The sequence below is a fragment of the Canis lupus genome, chromosome 1 (assembly GCF_003254725.2).
Source record: "Canis lupus dingo isolate Sandy chromosome 1, ASM325472v2, whole genome shotgun sequence".
NCBI classification, from domain to species: Eukaryota; Metazoa; Chordata; class Mammalia; order Carnivora; family Canidae; genus Canis; species Canis lupus.
This window is the reverse complement of record NC_064243.1, coordinates 40,495,306-40,516,403: the sequence shown is the minus strand read 5'-3', so window position 1 is coordinate 40,516,403 and position 21,098 is coordinate 40,495,306. Positions and strand designations below refer to the sequence as shown.

Genomic DNA, 21,098 nt, shown 5'->3' with positions numbered 1-21,098 from the left:
AGAGAAGCAGGCTCCTTCCAGGGAACCTGATGCAGGACTTTATCCCAGGACCTCTGGATCACAACCTGAGCCAAAGGCAGGTGGGTCAACCACTGAGCCACCCAGTCTCCCATGGAAACTCCCTATTTAGAAGACAAATTTAGATGACCAAAGCCAGAATATTAGTTACATTGAGGGTAGAGTCTAAGAAACTGCCATTAAGAGAGGCTGCTAGGACGTAGGAAATGTTCTGATCTTCATCTAGGTGGTGGTTACATATATACATATGTGAACATTCATTAAGCTATACACCTAAGATCTGTATGTCTTACTGTGTGTATAATAACTTAAAATGTTATTAAGCAGCACCTGGGTGGAGCAGTCAGTTAAGCATCCAACTCTTGGATTCAGCTCAGGTCATGACCTGGGATAGAGCCCTATGTCAGGCTCTACACTCAGCATGGAGTCTGCTTGTCCTTCTCCTTCTGTTCCTCCCCCTGCCTCTCTCTCTTTTTCAAATGGATAAGTAAAATCTTTTTTAAAAAAATTATTGAAAAGACTATTTATTCCAATCACTAAAAGTAAATGATCAGACATCATGCTCCCCGATATGATGGAACAGAAAGAACCATTAGGCATAGGCAGTGTTCTTGAAAAGGGAGGTAGAAGGGATTAAGTTAAATACCACAGGAAACAATTAACCAAGTTTAGAATATGGGAAATTCTACAGGACAAATGAACAGGTTTTGTTGTTGTTTTTTAAGACTGATTTATTTATTTGAGAGAGGGAAAAGGAGGGAGAATAGAGGAGAGGGGGAGACAGAAAGAAAAACTTAAGCAAACTCTGCATTGAGTGTGGAGCCCAACATAGGGTTCAAACTCATGACTCTGAGATTAGGACCTGAGCTGAAACCAAGAGTCAGCCACTCACTGCAGTGTCTGGACCTTGTTTGGATCTTATTTAAGCAAATCAACCAGAAAAGTTTTTTGAAACACCTAGTACAGTCTGAGCATGAATTATGTTTAAGATAATAACATACTAAGGAACACCATTAGGTATGATATAGTATTGCCATGTTTTTAAAGTCATTAGATTTATATTTAAATATTTAGGGGTGAATAATATTATGCTTGAGATTTGTTTTTAAATAGTTCAGCAAGAGAGAGACAAAGATAAAAACAAGATTAACAAATTGTGGGTAATTATTAAAGGTGATGATGGCTACATGAGGGTTCATTTTATTATTCTATTTGTATATGTGGTGTTGGATACTTTCCATATAAAAAAGTTAAAAAGTTAAGACTACTATGCCACAACTAATTTAAGAAGGGAAAAAGGCCTTTAATAGATACAACTACACACAATCCTAAGATTTTCAAACAGTATTCCAGAGAGTCATTAAGGTTCCACAAAAGCCCTTTAGGGATAACACAAAGATGTAAACTGAGGGATGGGTGTGTTTTAGGAAAAGAGTAAGAGAGAACTAACTTTAACTATTTTTCATATAGATTGCTCTACAAGAGAGGCTCTTGTCTAAAGAGTGAAAAACAAAACAAAACAAAACAAAACAAGAGTGAAAAACACTAGTGCTATGAAAAAGAGTCCTGGATTAAGCATCAAAAGTAGCTTTCATCAGACTTTTAATCAGTTATGAGGTTTAGAATTAATAAGATAACAAGTATTAGACTGGAAAAATAGGGAATTAATCAAAGAAACAAAATAACTCCTGCAATATCTGGCTTTCCTGATTCAGAAATCAAAGGACCTTGGACTTCTTTAATCTATAGGCAGTACTGTACCATCTTAATCCCAAAAAACCCTTATGGATATTTTTTTCAGTACTAAGTTTGTATAAGATTTTTTTTTAAAGGGGAATATCACTGAGCCATTATTAAAGCCTCATTCGATTTAAAATGTCAAGGCTTTCAATCACAATTATTAGATTCTTTTAATGCTTTTATCACCCTACCTATTATTTTCTGGATAACACGTTTATCTCTAAATCCCAAAACTACGTTTTTTAAATGTTCTTTTTTATAATTATGAAAAATTTTAAATCCACAAATACATTGAATACCCTTTTTTCCTTATATACAGTCACCAACTTGATATATTGTGCCAGCTGTTTTATCAAACCATCTGAAAATAGGCTGTGGACATCACGATACTTCACTCCAAAATACTTCAGCATGAATCTGCCAAAAAACTAGGACATTTCCCTTTGCAACCACATCACCATTAATACACTCAAGAAAATCATCAATTCAGTGTACCATACTCAAATTTCAACTAATATATGTACCATACTCAAATTTCAACTGTCCCCAAAATGTCCTTTAAAACTGTTCAAGGTTTATGCATTGCATTTGTCAATATAAAATATTCTCCCCTCAATTCTCCTGTACCTACCACTTCTCTGTTCTTTAAAACACAGACTCCTTTAGGGAGTCCTGTCTAGCTGTCCCACATAATACCCTATATTCTAGATGTGTGAATTTCCTCATGATTAGATTCAGATCAAAGATGTAGCAAGAACAGCACCTAAGGCTTGCTATGCACCTCCCACTGCATCACATCAGGAAGCACATAATGTTGGGTCACCTCATCCCTGGACCTGCCAAGCTCAACCATTCAGCTAAATATGGTAACAACTTAGATTACTCTTATCTTAAAGGCATAATTTTCTCTTTGTAATTAATAAATCCTATACTACATGAACATTTTTGTGCCCCAACAACCTTCCTCTAAATTGTTCTAGATTGATGATTTCTGCCCAATTCAATCATATTGATGATTTTTAAATAGTGATTTTTTTAAAGGTTCTATTATTCCCTCCATATGTATTAATTGGCATTCTTCTGTTTTTCATTTTTTCCCTGTCTTGCCTTTTTAAAAAAATCTCTACGAATTCATGAATTTTTGTTTCTCAATTCACAGTGTTACAATCCATTATCTTCATTACCTATCATTTTTCAATTCTCAAATTATCTCCAATTTGGCCTCTGGTAGTCTCTTCAAACCTGCTCCTATGTCCTTCCAACATCACCCCATCAAGCTCTGAGTACTTCCTCACCTTCCAAAATTTGGTCACTTCTCCAAGGGGAGTAGAAATGATATTTAGGATTCAATATCTATATGCTAAATGTGCTCAGGGTCCTCAAGATGCCATTTTAACAGATTACTTTTAATCTCTTGCCGAAAGCATATATCACATTTTCAATTAAGACTTTGGAAAATATTCCAGGGTTGTAGATACTTCCAAGCAGTCTGTGACTTATTTTTTTATTTTTTATTTTTTTAAGATTTTATTTATTCATGAGAAACACCGAGAGAGAGAGAGAAAGAGAGAGAGAAGAGAGAGAATGGCAGAGACACAGGCAGAGAGAGAGGCAGGCTCCATGCAGGGAGCCGGACGCGGGACTCGATCCCAGGACTCCAGGATCATGTCCTGGGCCGAAGGCAGGTGCTCAACCTCTGAGCCACCCAGGGATCCTCCAAGTCTGTGATTTAAAAGTTCATTACACAGATGTCATTTCTCTTTGCTCCTCACTTTGTTTCTTTTAATACTTCTAAGATGAAAAAAAAATACTTCTAATATCTATACAATAAATGAGGCAAAAATCACAAATGTTTGTTCATATAATTAATACTATTTTATTCTATTCACATTCTGGTTCAGCAAGCATCAAAGGATTATTACTGTTTGTACATACCCACATACGTATAGATAGATGTACTGTGTGACTATATATATACACATAAATACACACATTTTCCTTATTAAGAGACACAAATAAGGATACATAAGTAATTAAAATACATTCTTTTATAAGAAAATTCTAATACAAGCTATGACATGGAAGAACCCTGAGGATGTGACACTAAGTGAGATACACTAGTCATAAAAAACAATATGGCGTGATTCCACTTATAGGGTATCTAGAGTAATCAAATTCATAGAGACAGTGGAATAGTGGTCACCTGGGGCTGGGGAAAGCAAGGAATGGGAAATTATTGTTGAATGGGTAGAGAGTTTTAGTTCTGCAAGACGATAAGAGTTCTGGAGATTGGTTACACAACAATATCAATGTTTTTAACACTATTAAGCAATACACTTAAAAAACAGTTGAGAGGGCACCGGGGGTGCTCAGTGGTTGAACATCTGCCTTTGGCTCAGGTCCTGATCCCAGGATCCTGGGATCGAGTCCCGCATCAGGCTCCTCAGAGAGAGCCTGCTTCTCCCTCTGCCTATGCTTCTGCCCCTCTCTCTGTGTCTCTCATGAATAAATAAATAAAATCTTAAAAAAAAAAAAAGGTTGAGATGATAACTTTTGTGTTATATCCCTTATACCACAATAAGAACTGTTCTAAATGCATCCTTTTCAACAATTAAAAGACAATCCAAATAAGAAATGAAAAGAGATATGAATAAACACTTCTCCAAAGAAGATACACAAATGGTCAATAAGCACTTGAAAGGATGCTTAACATCATAACCACTAGAGCAATGCAAATCAAAACCACAATACTACTTCACAGCTATTAGGATGGATAAAATAAACCATACAATAACAATTGTTGACAAGAAAGTAGAGAAACTGGAGTCCCCATTTGTACCTTGCTGGTGGGAATGTAAAACAGTGTAGCCATTTGGAAAAAAGTTTGGCAGTTCCTTAGAATGCTAAATATAGAATCACTGTATGATCTACCAATCCCACTCCTAAGAATTGAAAATACATGCATACACAAAAACCTGTACATTAATGTTCAGAGTAGCATTTTTCACAGTAGCTTGAAAGTGGGAACGACTTAATGTTCATCAACTGACAAGCAAAGTGTGGTATATCTATACAATGGAATATCATTCACTATAAAAAGAAATGAATTAGAGATACATCCTACAACAGAAACTTTGGAGATATTGCAAAGTATAAAAAGCCATTGGCAAAATGCCATAACTTTGTATTATTCCATTTATGCAAAATGTCCAAAAGAGACATAGAAACAAAAAGCACATTAGTGGTCACCAGGACCTAGGCAGAGGAGAAATGGGAATTCACTGCTAATGGGTAACAGCGTTCTTTTTGATGTGAGAAAAATGTTCTGAAATTGGACAGTGGTGCTGTTTGCACAATTCTAAATAGACTAAAACCTATGGAATTATAGACTTTAACAAGATGAATTTTAGAGTATGTGAATTATAATAGCTTACTAAATTGGTTATTTCTTTTTGTTGAAAAATGCATCCTTTGCCACGGAGCTACTGCCATGTTTTGTTTAGCAGCGAACTAAATATTCAGCACCAAGCTTCAGGCGGGAAAAATGGCATACAGTATTTTCTTTAATAGCTGAAGATTCACCCCTCCAGTCAACTTCCCAAACATGTGGGGTACCAATTCTCCAAACTAACTTTTAGAATTAATGTTTCTATATAAATCTTTTATTTCAAGTAGTAGTTCAAACTGCTTGCAGGAATCTTAAGATTACAATTTTTATAATCATTTCTTTGAATAGTTAACCTATTTAAAAAAACATTCCTAGGGCACCTGGGTAGCTCAGTTGGTTGAGCCTCTGACTCTTGATTTTGGCTCAGGTCATAATCTCAAGGTTCTGGGGAACCCTGCATTGGGTTCCCTCAATCAAAGGGGAATCTACTTGGGGATTCTCTCTCTCCCTCTGCCCCTCCCCCTGCTTGTGCACACGCACACTCCTTCTCTAAGATAAGTAAATAAATCCTAAAACACACACACACACGCACACACACACATTCCTATTCCATGGTTAAAAAACACAAAAAAGTGAGGGATGCCTGAGTGGCTCAACTGGTTAAGAGTCTTCCTTTGGCTCAGGTCATGATCCCAGGGTACTGAGATTGAGCCCCGAGTCAGGCTCCATGCTCAGAGGGGAGGCTGCTTCTCCCTCTCCCTCTGTCTGCTGCTTCTCCTGCCTGTGCTCTCTCTCTGTCCAATAAATAAAATCTTTGGGGCACCTGGGTGGCTCAGTCAGTTGAGTATCTGCCTTCCACTCAGGTCATGATCTCAGGGTCCTGGGATCAAGCCCCGCATCAGGCTCCCTGCTCAGTGTGGAGTTTGCCTCTTTCCCTCCCCCTGCTTGTGCATTCGCACTCTCTCTCTCCCTGGCTCATCTCTCTCTCGCTCGCTCATTTTTTCTCTCAAATAAATAAAACTTTATAAAAAAAATCTTTAAGAAAAAACACAAAACAGAAAAACAGTAACAATAACCACCACCACCACCAAAGAAGGGGGCACCTAGCTGGCTCAGCTGGAGAAGCGTGCAACTGTTGATCTTGGGGTTGGGCATATAAGCCCCACCTTGGATGTAGAGATTATTTAAATAAATAAATAAACTTAAAAAAAAAAAAAAAGCTCAAAACAAAAAAAAGAAAACAGAAAAATTGCTAACGTGTAGAGGGTACAAAGTAAAAAGCAGATCTCGCTTTCACTCTCATCCCTCCAATCATCTAATTATGACCTGAGAAGAAATCATTTTTAGGGCAGCCCACCCGGGTGGCTCAGTGGTTTAGTGCCTGCCTTCAGCCCAGGGTATGATCCTGGAGACCCAGGATCGAGTCCCACGTCCAGCTCCCTCCATGGAGCCTGCTTCTCCCTCTGCCTGTGTCTCTGCCTCTCTCTCTCTCCGTGTGTCTCTCATGAATAAATAAATAAAATCTTAAAAAAAAAAAAAGAAAAAATAATTTTTAGTTTTCATGCCTATTAAGAAGACATGTGTGTTTGTATATGTGCACATTTGATTTACTATTCTGTATTCTACATTTATACTTAATGTTTCCTGAACATCTTGCCATGTTGGTACTTACAGATATTCCTCACTTAACAGCTACAGTATTTCACTGTATGGATGTACTATAACTATTAACCATCTACTATTAGTTGCCTATATCAGTGTTGTTTTTTGTTTTCTATTATAAATAATGTGGCAATGAACATCTAGTCATTTTGTACCTAAAAAAAAAGCACAGGATAAATATCTTGAAACAAAACAGAAGAGTGTAAGATATATTTATTTCACATTTTATAGATTTGTCAAACTGTCTTCCAACACTCTAACAATTTACTCTCTCAACAAAAAGTATGTGACTGTTTCCCCCTCTCCAATACAAAGTATTAAATTTTTTAATCTCTGACAATCTGATAGGTGAATAATGGTACTTCACTACAATGCTAATGTGTAATTTACTAAGTATATAAATATTAATGTAAATGACATTTTTTTAAATTTGTTTAAATGTTAACATCATCTGTATTTCTTTTTCTATGAACTATCATTCTTGTACTTTACCTATATTCTTTTGGGTTTCCCAGTCTTTCACGCTTCTTAATTTATAAAATGCACACCAATACTTATATATGAAAATTAACCCTAGGTTGTTACATGTATTACAAATACTTTCCTCAGTTTTTCTTCTTTTAATTTTGCTTACAACATTTTTTTCTCCGCAGAATTCCTAAATTCTTATGTTGCAAAATATACCATGGTTTTAATGGCTTGACTTTTGTCACATTTTAAAAAGTCATTTCTAGGGGCACCTGGATGGTGCCCTAGTTGGTTAAGCATCTGACTCTTGATTTCAGCTTAGCTCATGATCTCAGAGGTCATCAGATCCAGCCCCACATTGGGCTCCACACTCAGCAGAGAGTCTGGCTCTCTTTCTCTCTCTATGCCCCCGCAGCCTCTCCCCCAGCTCATACTCTCTTACTAAAATAAATAAATCTTTAAAATATAAATAAAAATAAATTTTAAAAGTGTAATTTCTATTTAATGTTTACAAATATTTTTCCTATATTTTCATCGTATAATTACCAGTTCATCATAATATACATGTTAATTTATCTTTTTTTTTAAGATTTTATTTATTTATTCATGACAGACACAGAGAGTGAGAGAAAGAGAGGCAAAGACCTAGGCAGAGACCTAGGCAGAAGGAGAAGCAGGTTCCATGCAGGAAGTCCGATGTGAGACTCGATCCTGGGACTTCAGGATCACACCCTGAGCCAAAGGCAGATGCTCAACCGCTGAGCCACCCAGGTGTTCATGAATTTATCTTAATATAAAGAAGGCTTTCTCTTTAAATGAGAGCTTCTCCAATCCCAAATACTTTCAGAGAATGAGAAAGCTATTGTTCTTCTCCCCAAAAACTAACAGAGTACTCATTCAAATAACTGACATTTAAAACCCAAGAAAATTCCCAACAGATTAAAAGTGCTAGATAACTTAAAATAGGTTCTTTTCAAAGGTACAGAACTTCATAGCTGCTATACTTGACCAGACCCTAATGAATTTTCCAAATAAGTTAAGAAATAATATTCAATTTGAGATTTCTACAATATATCCATTATATTATTTAAAATATTCTCTTCCTTTTTTTTTTTTAAAGATTTTATTTATTTATTCATGAGCGACACTGAGAGAGAGAGAGAGAGAGAGAAAGGCAGATACATAGGCAGAGGGAGAAGCAGGTTCCATGCAGGGAGCTCAATGTGGGACTCGATCCTGGGGACTCCAGGATCATGCCCTGGGCTGAAGGCAGCCACTAAACCACTGAGCCACCCAGGTGTCCCAAATATTCTCTTCCTTAATTTTTCATCACTAAATAACCTTTTATATCCAATTTTTATGCGACTAGATACTAACGACAACCAACAAAAACTTTAATGACTATTTCTACCAAGAAGACTTTCCTCTGTATGTATATTAAGAACAAGAGGTTCATTACCCATCTACATAACTCATAGATGATAAAACTGATCCAATTAAAAGTTTAACTTTTTAAACGTTTTTTACTGAAGAAAACAATCTTACAGGAAAAATGTGATCCACTCATACCCAAAGGACCAAAGTTAACTTACCATGTGTGGAGCACTGATTGTTGCTTGGAAACCTGCAAAAGAAGAAGAAAACTACTGACATACTCAGCTGCAAAAACATACCAGACACTCCATGTAACTCCTTTTCTAACATCTACAAATTCTGTTTCATAGTAATATTTTTTTTATTTTTATGATCTCAAGGAAATAAAACTTTTATTTTGCATTTTAGAGTACTGTCAAGAAGCTTAGTTAAAATGAGAAAATACAATCCTGCCAAAGCCTAATGTGCTCATCTAGTATAACACTCCCACTATTTCTGAAAATTTCTTCTCCCATAGAGTTAGCTAAGAAAGTGAGAATGTCAAGAAGTTGAGTTGGTAAGTTTATGACTTGATTTCTCTCTCTGGGTTTGTTTTTTTTAAGATTTTTATTTATTTATTCATGAGAGACACAGAGAGAGAGAGAAAGGCAGAGACACAGGGAGAGGGAGAAGCAGGCTCCTCAAGGGTAGCCTGATGTGGGACTTGATCCTGGAACTCCGGGACCATGCCCTGAACCGAACGCAGAATGCTCGACCACTAAGCAACACAGGTATCCTTCTCTCAGGGTTTATAAAAAGAAAATAAACTTCCACATATAATAAATATGCAAAATCTTTGAAAATTAAATTGCTTCATATTTCTGGCAACTTACTGAGCAACTGGCAAACAAAGCAGCTTAAGAGACTAATAAACGACCTCAATTTACTCTGTATACTATCACCTGGTGGTAATTTACAATCTTTTCTTAGTTTTTAGCTTTCAGGTTTTTTCTTCCAGTGCTGCTTTCTCAAAACTTATTTACCTGCTTCTGCATCTGAAGCAATTTTCACTGAGCGGTGGTAGCAGGTGCCTTCGGGGTTCAGAAGCTCCCCAGGATCTTCTTTGCTGACTGTCATAGTGCTTCAAAAGAAGAAAGTATGGCAGCTGGCTGACTGAATCCTGAGGCCCTTCTAAGCCTCAAAGGCGCCCACTGCCAAGGCTCAGCAGTTCAGCAAAACCTGCTTCAGGAGAAGGAGTTAAATATCGAATTTTCTAAAACCAAGCACAAACCTAAAAATTCAGCGCAAGTAAAGCAGAGAAGTCAGTAACCACTTAATTACATTTACTTCCTTTAATATTGATTTATAAAACTAATATTAATGTGAAAAACAGCTTTAGTCAACATTAAGGCCCTAAAGAAAACTTAGCTTAAACTTAAATTTTCATTAAAAGTATGTCTTAAAGAAAATGTTTAGGGATCCCTGGGTGGCGCAGTGGTTTGGTGCCTGCCTTTGGCCCAGGGCGCGATCCTGGAGACCCAGGATCAAATCCCACATCAGGCTCCCGGTGCATGGAGCCTGCTTCTCCCTCTGCCTATGCCTCTGCCTCTCTCTCTCTCTCTGTGACTATCATAAATAAATAAAAATTAAAAAAAAAGAAAAAGAAAATGTTTAAAATATTCTCTCTATATATTACATGCAGTTTGAAAAAATAGAAAAGGTACTTCATACATAACATCATTTTATTGAAATGGCTATGTTTGGGATTATGACATTTAACTGAGGCATAAAATTTCAAACTAGCAAGGTAGTAATAGATAAATATCTGTGTTCCAATCTATTTTTACTTAACAAAAATTATACAGTAAATGAGTAAAAATGTGGCATTTTCAGAAATCCAGAGCTTACCTATTGATTGTGGAGAATCCATATAAGGGTTACATTTTGCATAGTGGGAACGGTCTGTAGCCAGCATTACTTCAAATACTTTATCTGTTTTGATGATTCCATTTTCTGAAATGAATGAGGCAAAAATTTTAAGCTAGGAGTGAGATGATTAGATGTACTTTAGAATAATTATTATGCCTGTACTGCAGAGACTGGACTGGAAGAGAGCAAGACTGGAAGTTGCTGCAATTGCCCAGGTAAACACAGCCTGGTCTTCAGTGATGACATTAAGGAGGAAGAAATGTAGAAGGATTTGAGTTTTATTTACTAGGTAATATATACCTAACTAGCTCTGGGTAATGGCTGAGATGCTGATATCAGACACTGATTTGTGAAATCCTGGAGAAGGCTCAGAGTTAAGGAGGAGAAGCATAACTTATTCAGTTAGTGACTATAAACCATACAAGTAGAAATTTGCAGAGCCAGTCTACTGAACACATAGATCTGGGGCTCAGGAAAGAGATCTAAGACAGTGATACAGACTTCTAGACATGTAGATGGGAAGTGAAGCAATGGAAGTAAACTCAAAAGGCCAGGGAAGATACACAGAGACGAAAAACAAAAGTGAACACTGACGAGATGTGCAAAGGAAGTGGAACCTTAAAAGATTATGACAAAAAGCAGCCACAAGGGTAGATGAAAATAGATAAACCGTTACAAAGCCCAAGTGAAAAGAAATTTTTCAAGAAGGAAAGTAAGGTCAATAAGGATTATATTTGGCTCCCCCAATAAACTATAAGTTCTTTGATATTAAATAGAAGACTTTAAACTTGAATAACCCTCTTGGTACCATGCACAGTTATTATTCAGTAAAGCCCTTATTAGTTCACTCAGTATGTTTACTGACTGTCTAAAACACACCAGACACAATGATACATGCTAAGAATCATACAGATAATTTTACAATTTAAATGGGTGAATTATATAGTATAAAAGTATACTTTAGCAAAGTTTTTTTAAAAGATATTATTTATTTATTCATGAGAAACAGAGAGAAAGAGAGGCAGAGACACAGGCAGGAGGGCGAAGCAGGTTCCATGCAGGGAGCCCGACGTCTCCAGGATCACACCCTGGGCTGAAGGCAGTGCTAAACTGCTGAGCCACGCAGGCTGCCCAGTAAAGCTGTTTTTTAAAAAAATTCAATGAGGGCACCTGGGTGGCTCAGTTGGTTAAGTGTCCAGCTCTTGGTTTTGGCTCAGGTTGTGATCTTGGGGTCCTAAGACCAAGCCCTATGTTGGGCCCCACAATCAGTGTGGAGTCTGCTTGTCCCTCTCCCTCTGCTCCTCCACTTGCTCGCTCAATCTCTCTCTCTCGTAAATAAATTAAAAATCTTAAAAAAATTTAATGAGACTAGGAGTGGCAATCATGAGAGGCTCTGATTCTGGAGGAGAATCAAAAGAAAATAGGGAAAGGATGACGCCTTTTGGTGCAGCAATGAAGGGAAAAGATAATTAAGGATCTGGCAGAAACAAAAGAGCAAGAAGATGTGCCGACCTCTCCCCTTTTCCCAGCACTAATATCAACACATCACCATCCTTTAAAGAAACTGCAAGTCACTATACTGAAAAAAGGTGCTCTGGAACTGTGTCCACAAAATGTCTAAAAACAGGAAAAAGAAAAAAGCCCAACTCCATTCAAAGATATTATAAAAAGAAAACAAAATGCACATCAAAACATTTCAGCTGAGGGGCACCTGGGTGGCTCAGCAGATTGAGCATCCAACTCTTGGTTTTGGCTCAGGTCATGGTCTCTGGGCCATGAGATTGAGCTCCCACTCGTGCTCCAAGCTTATCATGGAGTCCACTTGAGATTTTTTCTCCCTCGCTCTCCCTCCCCTTCTGCTCCTCCACTCTACTTCTGCTCATAAGCTCTCTCTAAAATAAATAAATAGGGGATCCCTGGGTGGCTCAGCAGTTTAGCGCTTGCCTTTGGCCCAGGGCGCAATCCTGGAGTCCCGGGATCGAGTCCCGCGTCGGGCTCCCGGCATGGAGCCTACTTCTCCCTCTTCCTGTGTCTCTGCCTCTCTCTCTCTCTCTCTCTCTCTCTCTCTCTCTGTGTGTGTCTATCATCAATCAATCTTTTAAAAATCAAATAAATAAATAAAATATTTTAAAAAAATCAACAAGGACACCTGGGTGGCTCAGCGGTTGAGCATCTGTCTTTGGCTCAGGGAGTGATCCCGGGGTTCCAGGATCGAGTCCCACATTGGGCTTCCTGAATGAAGCCTGCTCCTCCCTCTGCCTGTGTGTCTGCCTCTCTCTCTCTCTGTGTCTTTGATGAATAAACATATCTTTAAAAAAGGGGGGGGGGGGGCTGGGTGGCTCAGTTGGTTAAGCATGTGACTGGCTCAGGTTGTGATCCTAGGGCCCTGGGATTGAGCCCTGTGTCAGATTCCACACTCAGTGGGGTGTCTTATTCTCCATCTCCCTCTGCCACTTCCCCTACTCATGCTCTCTCTCTCTCTCTCAAATAAATAAATAAGGAGCGCCTGGATGGCTCAGTCGGTTAAGTATTTGCCTTTAGCTCATGTCATCATCCCAGCTCAGGTCATATATCCCAGGGTCCTGAGATGGAGCCTTGCATCTGCCTCCCTGTTCAGTGGGGAGCCTGCTTCTCCCTCTCCTACTCCCCCTGCTTGTGCTCTCATGCACTCTCTCTTTTGTCAAATAAAGAAAATCTTAAAGAATAAATAAAATCTTTAAAAAATTTTTTAAACATTTCAGCTGATTAAATGGAAACAATAATTTTAAAACTATATTCTAAGGACACCTGGGTGGCTCACTGGTTGAGCGTCTGCCTTTGGCTCAGGGTGTGGTCCTGGAGTCCTAGGATCAAGTCCCACACTGGGCTCCCTTCATGGAGACTGCCTCTCCCTCTGCCTATGTCTCTGCCTCTCTCTCTCTGTGTCTCTCATGAATAAATAAAATCTTTAAAAAAATAAAATAAAATAAAAAATAAAACTATATTTCCAAGAAAACTGCAGGCAGTATGTAAAACTATCACCAGGAAAAAAATCAAGCTCATGACATTTACTAATAAAACTATCAGACTTTCGGGGCACCTGATGGCTCAGTTGGTTAAGCATCCAACTCTTGATTTCAACCCAGGTCATGATCTCAGGGTACTAAGATGGAGCTCCACTGCACTTGGCATGGAGCCTGCTTAAGATTCTCTCTCCTCCTCCCTCTGCCCTTCCTCTTCCCCCACCCACCCCAAGCCCAAGTCCAAGGTATACTCTCTCTAAAACAAATGACAACAACAACAAAAACTTTTTCAGACTTTAAAGGCATAGAAAAAAACCTCAGAGCCTCAAGGCAAAAAATTCGAATTACCTAAGAAGAGTTAAAAAAAAAAAAATTAGGCAACCATCAGATTTCCTAAGAGCAAAATTCAAAGCAAAGCAAGAATGAAGCAACATTTTCAAGAAAATTCAAAAAAAGAAAGTGCAAGGGTGCCTGTCTGGCTTGGTTGGTTAAGCATCTGACTCTTGGTTTTGGCTCAGGTCATGATCTCAGGATCCTGGGATCAAGGCCTAGAATAGGTCTGACGCTCAGTGGGGGGTCTGCTTGAGATTCCCTCTCTCTGTCTGCCTGACCCCTCTGCATACTCATTCTGAAAGAAAAGAAGAAAAAAAAGAAAAGAAAAGAAAAGAAGAGAGGAGAAGAGAGGAGAAGAGAGAAGAGAGGAGAAGAGAAGAAAAAAGAGAAAGGAAAGAGAAAAAGAAAGAAAGAAAGAAAGAAAGAAAGAAAGAAAGAAAGAAAGAAAGAAAGAGAAAGATAGATCAACAATTAAAAGAAGCAAACTACTGAGACATCTGGTTGGCTTGGTACACAGAGCATGCAACTCTTGATCTCAGGGTCATGAGTTTAAGCCCAACATTGGGCATAGAGCTTACTAAAAGAAAAAAAATTAAAACCTAACAACAATAAAAAAAAGAAAAAACAAACTACCAATACATTCAACAACATGGATAAATCTCGAAAGTACTAATCTCAGTAAAAGAAGCCACATAAGGAGACTATATACTATATGGTTCCATTTATATCAAATTCTAGAAAAGTCAAAACCATAATGGCAGAAGGCTGATCTATGACTGCTACAGATAAAAAGAGTAGATTAGTTGCAAAAGGGCACAAGGAAAAAGAACTGTATTAGAGATTAGCAAGCTTACATAAAAGTCCAAATAGTAAATATTTCAGGCTTTGCAGGCCAAAAACTCTCTGTTGAAACAACCCACCTCTATCAAAGTAGTATGGGAACAACCACAAACAATATCAAAAAAGGCTGTGTTAACATAAATCTTTATTTCTAAAAGCAGACAATAAGGATGCCTGGGAGGTTCAACAGGTCACTGAATTGGTGGCTCAACGTCCTGGGATTGGGCCCCACATTGGGCTTCATGCTCGGTCAGGAGTCTGCTTCAGGATTCTCTCTCTCCCTCTGCCCCTCCCCTGGCCTGCCCACACATGTGTGCTCTTTCTCTAAAATAAATAAATACCTTTATCAATAAATACAGACAAAAGAACAGATTGGCTTAAAGGCTGTAGTTTGCTGACCCCTGTTCTATATCATTAGTGTTGGTTACACAACTGTACTTGTCAAATTTTTCAAATTAGTTTTTTTTTTTTTTTTTTTTAAGAGAAAGAGAATGTGCAACAGAATGGGAGAAACTTAAGCAGGCTCCAGGCCCAGCAACCGTGAGTTCATGACCTGAGCTGAAATCAAGAGTCAGACACGTAACTGACTGAGTCACCCAGGTGCTCCCTAAATGGTTTTTAAAAGCATGTCACTATTTATTAATAAGCTGTACACATCAAGGCTCAGAATCAAGCTCTATTAGGCCATTACTGGGTGGTTTCCAAAATTTTCAACACAAGATGCTTTTTATTTTTGCCCCCAATTCTGCATTTTGAAAGATGCCTAAAATAAGCTACATTTACTAAGTTATTAACTTATTTTGCCATTTTTTTTAAAGTTTTTTTTTTTTAAGATTTTATTTATTTACTCATGAGAGACACAGAGAGAGCGAGAGGGACAGAGACACAGGCAGAGGGAGAAGCAGGCTCCATGCAAGGAGCCCGATGTGGGACTCGATCCTGGATCTCCAGGATCATACCCCAGGCTGCAGGCGGCGCTAAACCGCTGCGCCACCGGGGCTGCCCTTATTTTGCCATTTTTGGTAATTTGACATATACAACTGCCAGCTCCCTGAAATATTTTTATTGAACAGCAAAATAATTTAATGTTTTAGTTCTCATATATAGCCTAATTACAAGTAAGTGTATGATTATCCTTAGTCTTTCTGAAATAGTGAACAGCTTTAGAACCACCCACACCCAATCTTCTTGCACTCTAGGGACCAAGGGCCTTAATTAAATTAAATAATTATAATAACGGCTAATGGTGGTCCAAATATGCAACTGATCAAGGGCCTTAATTAAATTAAATAATTATAATAATGGCTAATGGTGGTCCAAATATGCAATTGATCCAAAGGAGAAGTTAGTAGGATTCAAAAAGGAAAATGCAATAGAATTCAAACCATAAGCCAAATAATAAAAAACTTGAAAAGATTAGAACCATGTAAAGGTGTCTGTTTCTCTCAACTGGAAGGATGGGGAAGGGTGCAGAAAAAAAATGCTGTAAGAATCATGATTTATGACATGATTTCAAGCAACTGATTGAATGGAAAAACAAGGAAAAATATCTGACAATTCCTCTACAATAGTGGAGGGATCTACGATATTAGAAACAGAAAGCAGGGAATAAACTTACAGCTGACTACATAACCCAGCCAAATGCTGACATGGCCATACCATCGATAACTATTGATTTTCAGCACTTAAAAAATCAATAAAATCTGAACTTATTTACTGCTCAGAACAAAATGCAAATTATCAACTTTGACAACGTAAAAGAGCCACCAATAAGTTGGAAAATCAGAGGGAGAACTCCTAGTATCTTTTCTTTCAGAGTAGAAGGGTTACCAGAGGTAGTGTTAGTTTATAAATTATGGAACAAGAAACTGAGGTTAAAGTATATTACTTAAGGTAACCACAAAAAAGGAAGCAAAAAAGTATAACCATATGGGGGAAGGGTGGGTGTGCAGGGTGTACATACTAATCCATCTCGGCAGAAGGTTAACAGAAAATGTCTAAAGCTGATAAAACAAGTAATGACTATTTAACCACATGATTTAAAGACATGAAGATAATCACCAGAAGAACCAAAAAATGTAGTTAATCAGGCTCCCTGCATGGAGCCTGCTTCTCCCTCTGCCAGTGTCTCTGCCTCTCTCCCCCCCTCTCTGTCTCTCTCAAGAATAAATAAATAAAATCTTTATAAAAAAAATAGTTAAAAGTGGTTCCCTCTACGCAATGAGTCTAGAGGTGGAGAGGAATGGAGCCAAACAATTATTTTTTTTCAATAGAGGCCTTTCTGTATGATTTTATCTTTTAATCATGTCCATATATTACTTGACTAAAAATTAATCTTGGGGCACCTGGGTGGCTCAGTTGGTTAAAGTGTCCAACTCTTGATCTCCATTCAGGTCTTGATCTTGGGGTGGTTAGTTCAAGCCCCATGTTGGGTTCCACGCTGGGTGTGGAGCCTACTTAGAAAACAGATGAATGAATGAATGAATGAATGAATGAATGGTTTTTTAAAAAATAAAAATTAATCCTAATTCTCCTAACCTTCTAATCACAAACAGTATAATTTATATAGATATATACACAATACACACACACACAAACCCCTCCAATTAGCACGATGTAAGATGTGGCAGGGGACTCCTTTTCCTTCACAGTGGTAGAATTTTAACTGGGTGCATTACTTAGCCTCTCTGTAGTTATGTGTAGTCTTACAATAAAGTTCTTGTCAATGGAACATACACAGAAATTTGTATGCAATTTCCAGATCATCCCCTTAGAAAGGAATGGAGGTTTTTCTCTTTTCCCATTCTTCTCCCCACTGGCTAGAATATGGAAATGATGGAGGTAAACTATCTTCAACCTTTCAGATGAGGGGAAGACTTTAGGAAGCACAAGAGAGATGGAACCCAGGTCCTCAACACTGTGGAACCACACTATTAGCTCTGAATTGCTTATACTTGGGTTGTTACAGGAGATAGAAACTGATTTTGTTTAAGCCATTGTTATTTTGGTCTTTGTTATAGCAGCTGAACAGGTACCCTAATGCACACAGTATCTGAAGAGGAAAACAAGATCAGTCTGAAGAATAGGATTAGAGTTGGAGCATGGGAATAGGCTGTATAATACCCTAAAGAGGCCTAAAAGCTAAGCAAGAGGTGTTTACATTTAATACAGTAAGCAACAGGAAGCCTGGGCAGGCAAGTGACTTTCTGCGTAATGAGTAGAACAGAGCTGAGGGGAGGGACACTGAGAATGTGACAACCTATCAGACACTTGGAGGTGTATCATTCCAAGTGTGGACTAAGGATCCAGGCTGGAAGAGTACCAAAGAAAATACAGTAGAAGCGATGGCTAGGAAAGGTATCCATAAGAACTGCTGAGTTAGGGATGCCTGGGTGGCTCAGCGGTTCAGCATCTGTCTTCAGCCCAGGGCATGATCCCGGAGTCCAGGGACTGAGTCCCCCATCCGGCTTCCTGCGAGGAGCCTGCTTCTCTCTCCATGTCTATGCCTCTCTCTCTCTGTCTCTTGAATAAATAAATAAAATCTTTAAAAAAATGCTAAGTTAATATGGTGACAGTCTGAAAGAATCAATGACTACTCCAAGATTTTTAGTCTGGGAGAATAGAAGAACAGAAGCAACTCTGGCAGAATTGAAAAGGAAGAAAGCCTGTGTTGATATGAAGCAGGGAACACTGCCATGGACTTCAAACAAGTGTCTCTAAACTTGCTACAAAGTTACATCTCAATAAAAAAAGATTATGTTACATTATTCTACTTTATGTGACTTAACAGTTGTTAATCATCTACTCTATATTCCTTCTCAACTATCAACATGCCAGGAAAAACAATAAGAAATGAACAAACTGGTCACCTTTTATTTCCTACCTAGAATGATTAGGAACGATAAGATGTAAGCAGAACTTGACATACTTTTGGTATATAAAGTCTGAAAGAGATTAGGTTTAAATTCACACTATAGTCAAAGAAGAATTCCACATGATGGCTGGCAACTTATGATACAGCAACTTATGATAAAGCATATCATCTAAGTACTAGAGTTTATTTAAAAATACATTTTTCTTACCAGATTTGTTGAGTCACTTGAAAGTAATGTAGCACTCTGTGTCAGATAATTAAGAAAGAAAAACACATCTTTCCCTGGACTGCTATCACTCCTAATAGATACATCAAGTTAACTATTTATTTTGACAGTATCTCTTAAAGGAGGATGTTCCCTGGACTCCTCACATTTGACAAACTAAAATGTTATACAAAACTCTAAAATACAGGTAACCAAATGTTAACTTCTGTGTCTCTCTCCTAAATCACACACATTCTACAGCTGATTTTACAGAATCCATGATGCAACTGAAAACACAGAATCTTGGATTTGGAAGGATCTTTAGAGGTTTAGTGCACAATCAAAGCTGATGGCAGATCTCTTCTATGATATCCCTTATAGAGAAATGATAAACCATTCTTTGCTTCAACACATCCAGTGACAGAAAACATTATTTTTCAAAGACAACTCTTTGTTAGGATAGCTTTGTGAATACTTCCTTATAATGAGCCAAAATTTGCCTTCCATTTGTCCTGGTTTGACCCTCTACTACACAAATTTCCTAAAATATTTAAACACTTGCTCTCTTAGGCTTTCTCATTGCTAAATCAAACCACCTCAATCGCATCAAATCACCATATAAAAATGCCAACTCTCATCATCTTGATCACTCCCCTAATAATCTTTTGTTTTTTTTCACTGCTACTTGTAAAGCATGTTGGCCAAAACTAAATGTAGTACTAATAAAAATATGTGGAACAGTGGAACAGTATATGTGAAACAGTATATTTAATGTGGACCACATTAAATAGAATGTAATATAATACATCTAGATCTAGTGCTGTCCGATAGTACTTAAGATGATGGAAATGGCCTATATCTGCACTAATAGGCAGCCTATAGCCTCATGTGGCTATTGAGCTCTTGAAAAATATGGTTATATGACTGAGAAACTGAATTTTTAATTTCATTTAATTTTAATTGTTTTAAGTAGACACACTGATATCAAAGCCCCTTATCATATAAATTAAATCTTATTCAATCTAAGTTTACTTATGTACCTGTAAGATTGACTTGAAACAAATAAAAATGAGGAGGTATTTTCTGGATTTTTTTTTAAGATTTCATCTATTTATTCATGAGACACACACACACACAGAGGCACAGACACAGGCAGAGGGAGAAGCAGGCTCCATGCAGGGAGCCCGACATGGGACTCGATCCCAGGTCTGCAGGATCACACCCTGGGCCGAAGACGGCACTAAACCGCTGAGCCACCCGGGCTACCCTATTTTCTGGATTTTAATCAAATCCCAATTTTTGAAAACAATCTCTTAGGATTTTCTTTTTCTTTTTTTTTTAAGGTTTTATTTATTTATTCTTAAGAGACACAGAGAGAGAGAGGCAGAGACACAGGCAGAGGGAGAAGCAGGCTCCACACAGGGAGCCTGATGTGGGACTTGATCCCGTGTCTCCAGGATCACACCCTGGGCCAAAGGCGGGCGCCAAACCGCTGGGCCACCCAGGGATCCCCCTTAGGATTTTCTTAGCTGGTTCTATTTGGCCCATGAACACACATGATAAAACTAACGGAATATTGTCTTTTCCACAAGTTACGCTATTAGTAGCTAAGAACTGACACTAAATAGAAAAAGAAAATTATTCCAATTTATTTGCAGCAATAAATAAGGATACAAAAATTACAAATTATCATAATTCTTATCCAAATGCTTACTCAAGGGTAGCCCACGTGGCTCAGCAGTTTAGCACCGCCTTCGGTCTGGGGCATGATCCTGGAGACCTGGGTTCGGGTCCCATGTTAGGTTCCCTGCATGAAGCCTGCTTCTCCCTCTGCCTCTCTCTCTCTCTTCTGTGTCTCTCATAGATAAATAAATAAAATCTTTAAAAAAAAATGCCTACTCAAGGTCTCCACTGAAATGTCTTCTAAGCACCTCAAATACAACATCCCCAAAAATAAACTCCTGCTCTCCCACACCTCCTTGCACACCTCCTCCCCACCACCTGAAAGTCCCTGCTGCTCACTCACTATTTCCAACTCAGAAAATGGCAAATCATTCCAATTGCCCAGGCCCAAACCTTACTGTCATATCCTTGACTCCAATCTTTCTCAAATACTCGAAATCCAAATCTAGCACATGCAATTTTCTCTGCTTGCAATGCCTGTCCCCTGGCTCTATCTGCCTAGCTAGAATTTCTTCCCCTCAACTAATTCTTTGCTCAAGTGACACCTTACTGAGGCCTTCCCTCCCACAACTGCAAACCTCATACCCAACACTCCCAATCCTC

The 21,098-nt window shown here is 38.2% G+C and overlaps 1 protein-coding gene across 5 annotated transcripts in view; it reads right to left on the bottom strand.

Moving 5' to 3' along the window:
* Positions 1–21,098, bottom strand: part of PCMT1 (protein-L-isoaspartate (D-aspartate) O-methyltransferase) — a 44,816-nt gene that overhangs the window by 19,280 nt on the left and 4,438 nt on the right. For 3 of the 5 annotated variants that reach the window (XM_049115509.1, XM_049115554.1, XM_049115585.1), the window contains exons 2-4: positions 17,079–17,186; positions 10,538–10,642; positions 8,869–8,900 (exon numbers count right to left, since the gene is read on the bottom strand). In XM_049115509.1, coding sequence (XP_048971466.1) covers positions 8,869–8,900; positions 10,538–10,642; positions 17,079–17,186 — 245 coding nt within the window. The remainder of the gene's footprint in view (positions 1–8,868; positions 8,901–10,537; positions 10,643–17,078; positions 17,187–21,098) is intronic. The other 2 variants (XM_049115543.1, XM_025422536.3) reach the window with 1 other exon arrangement.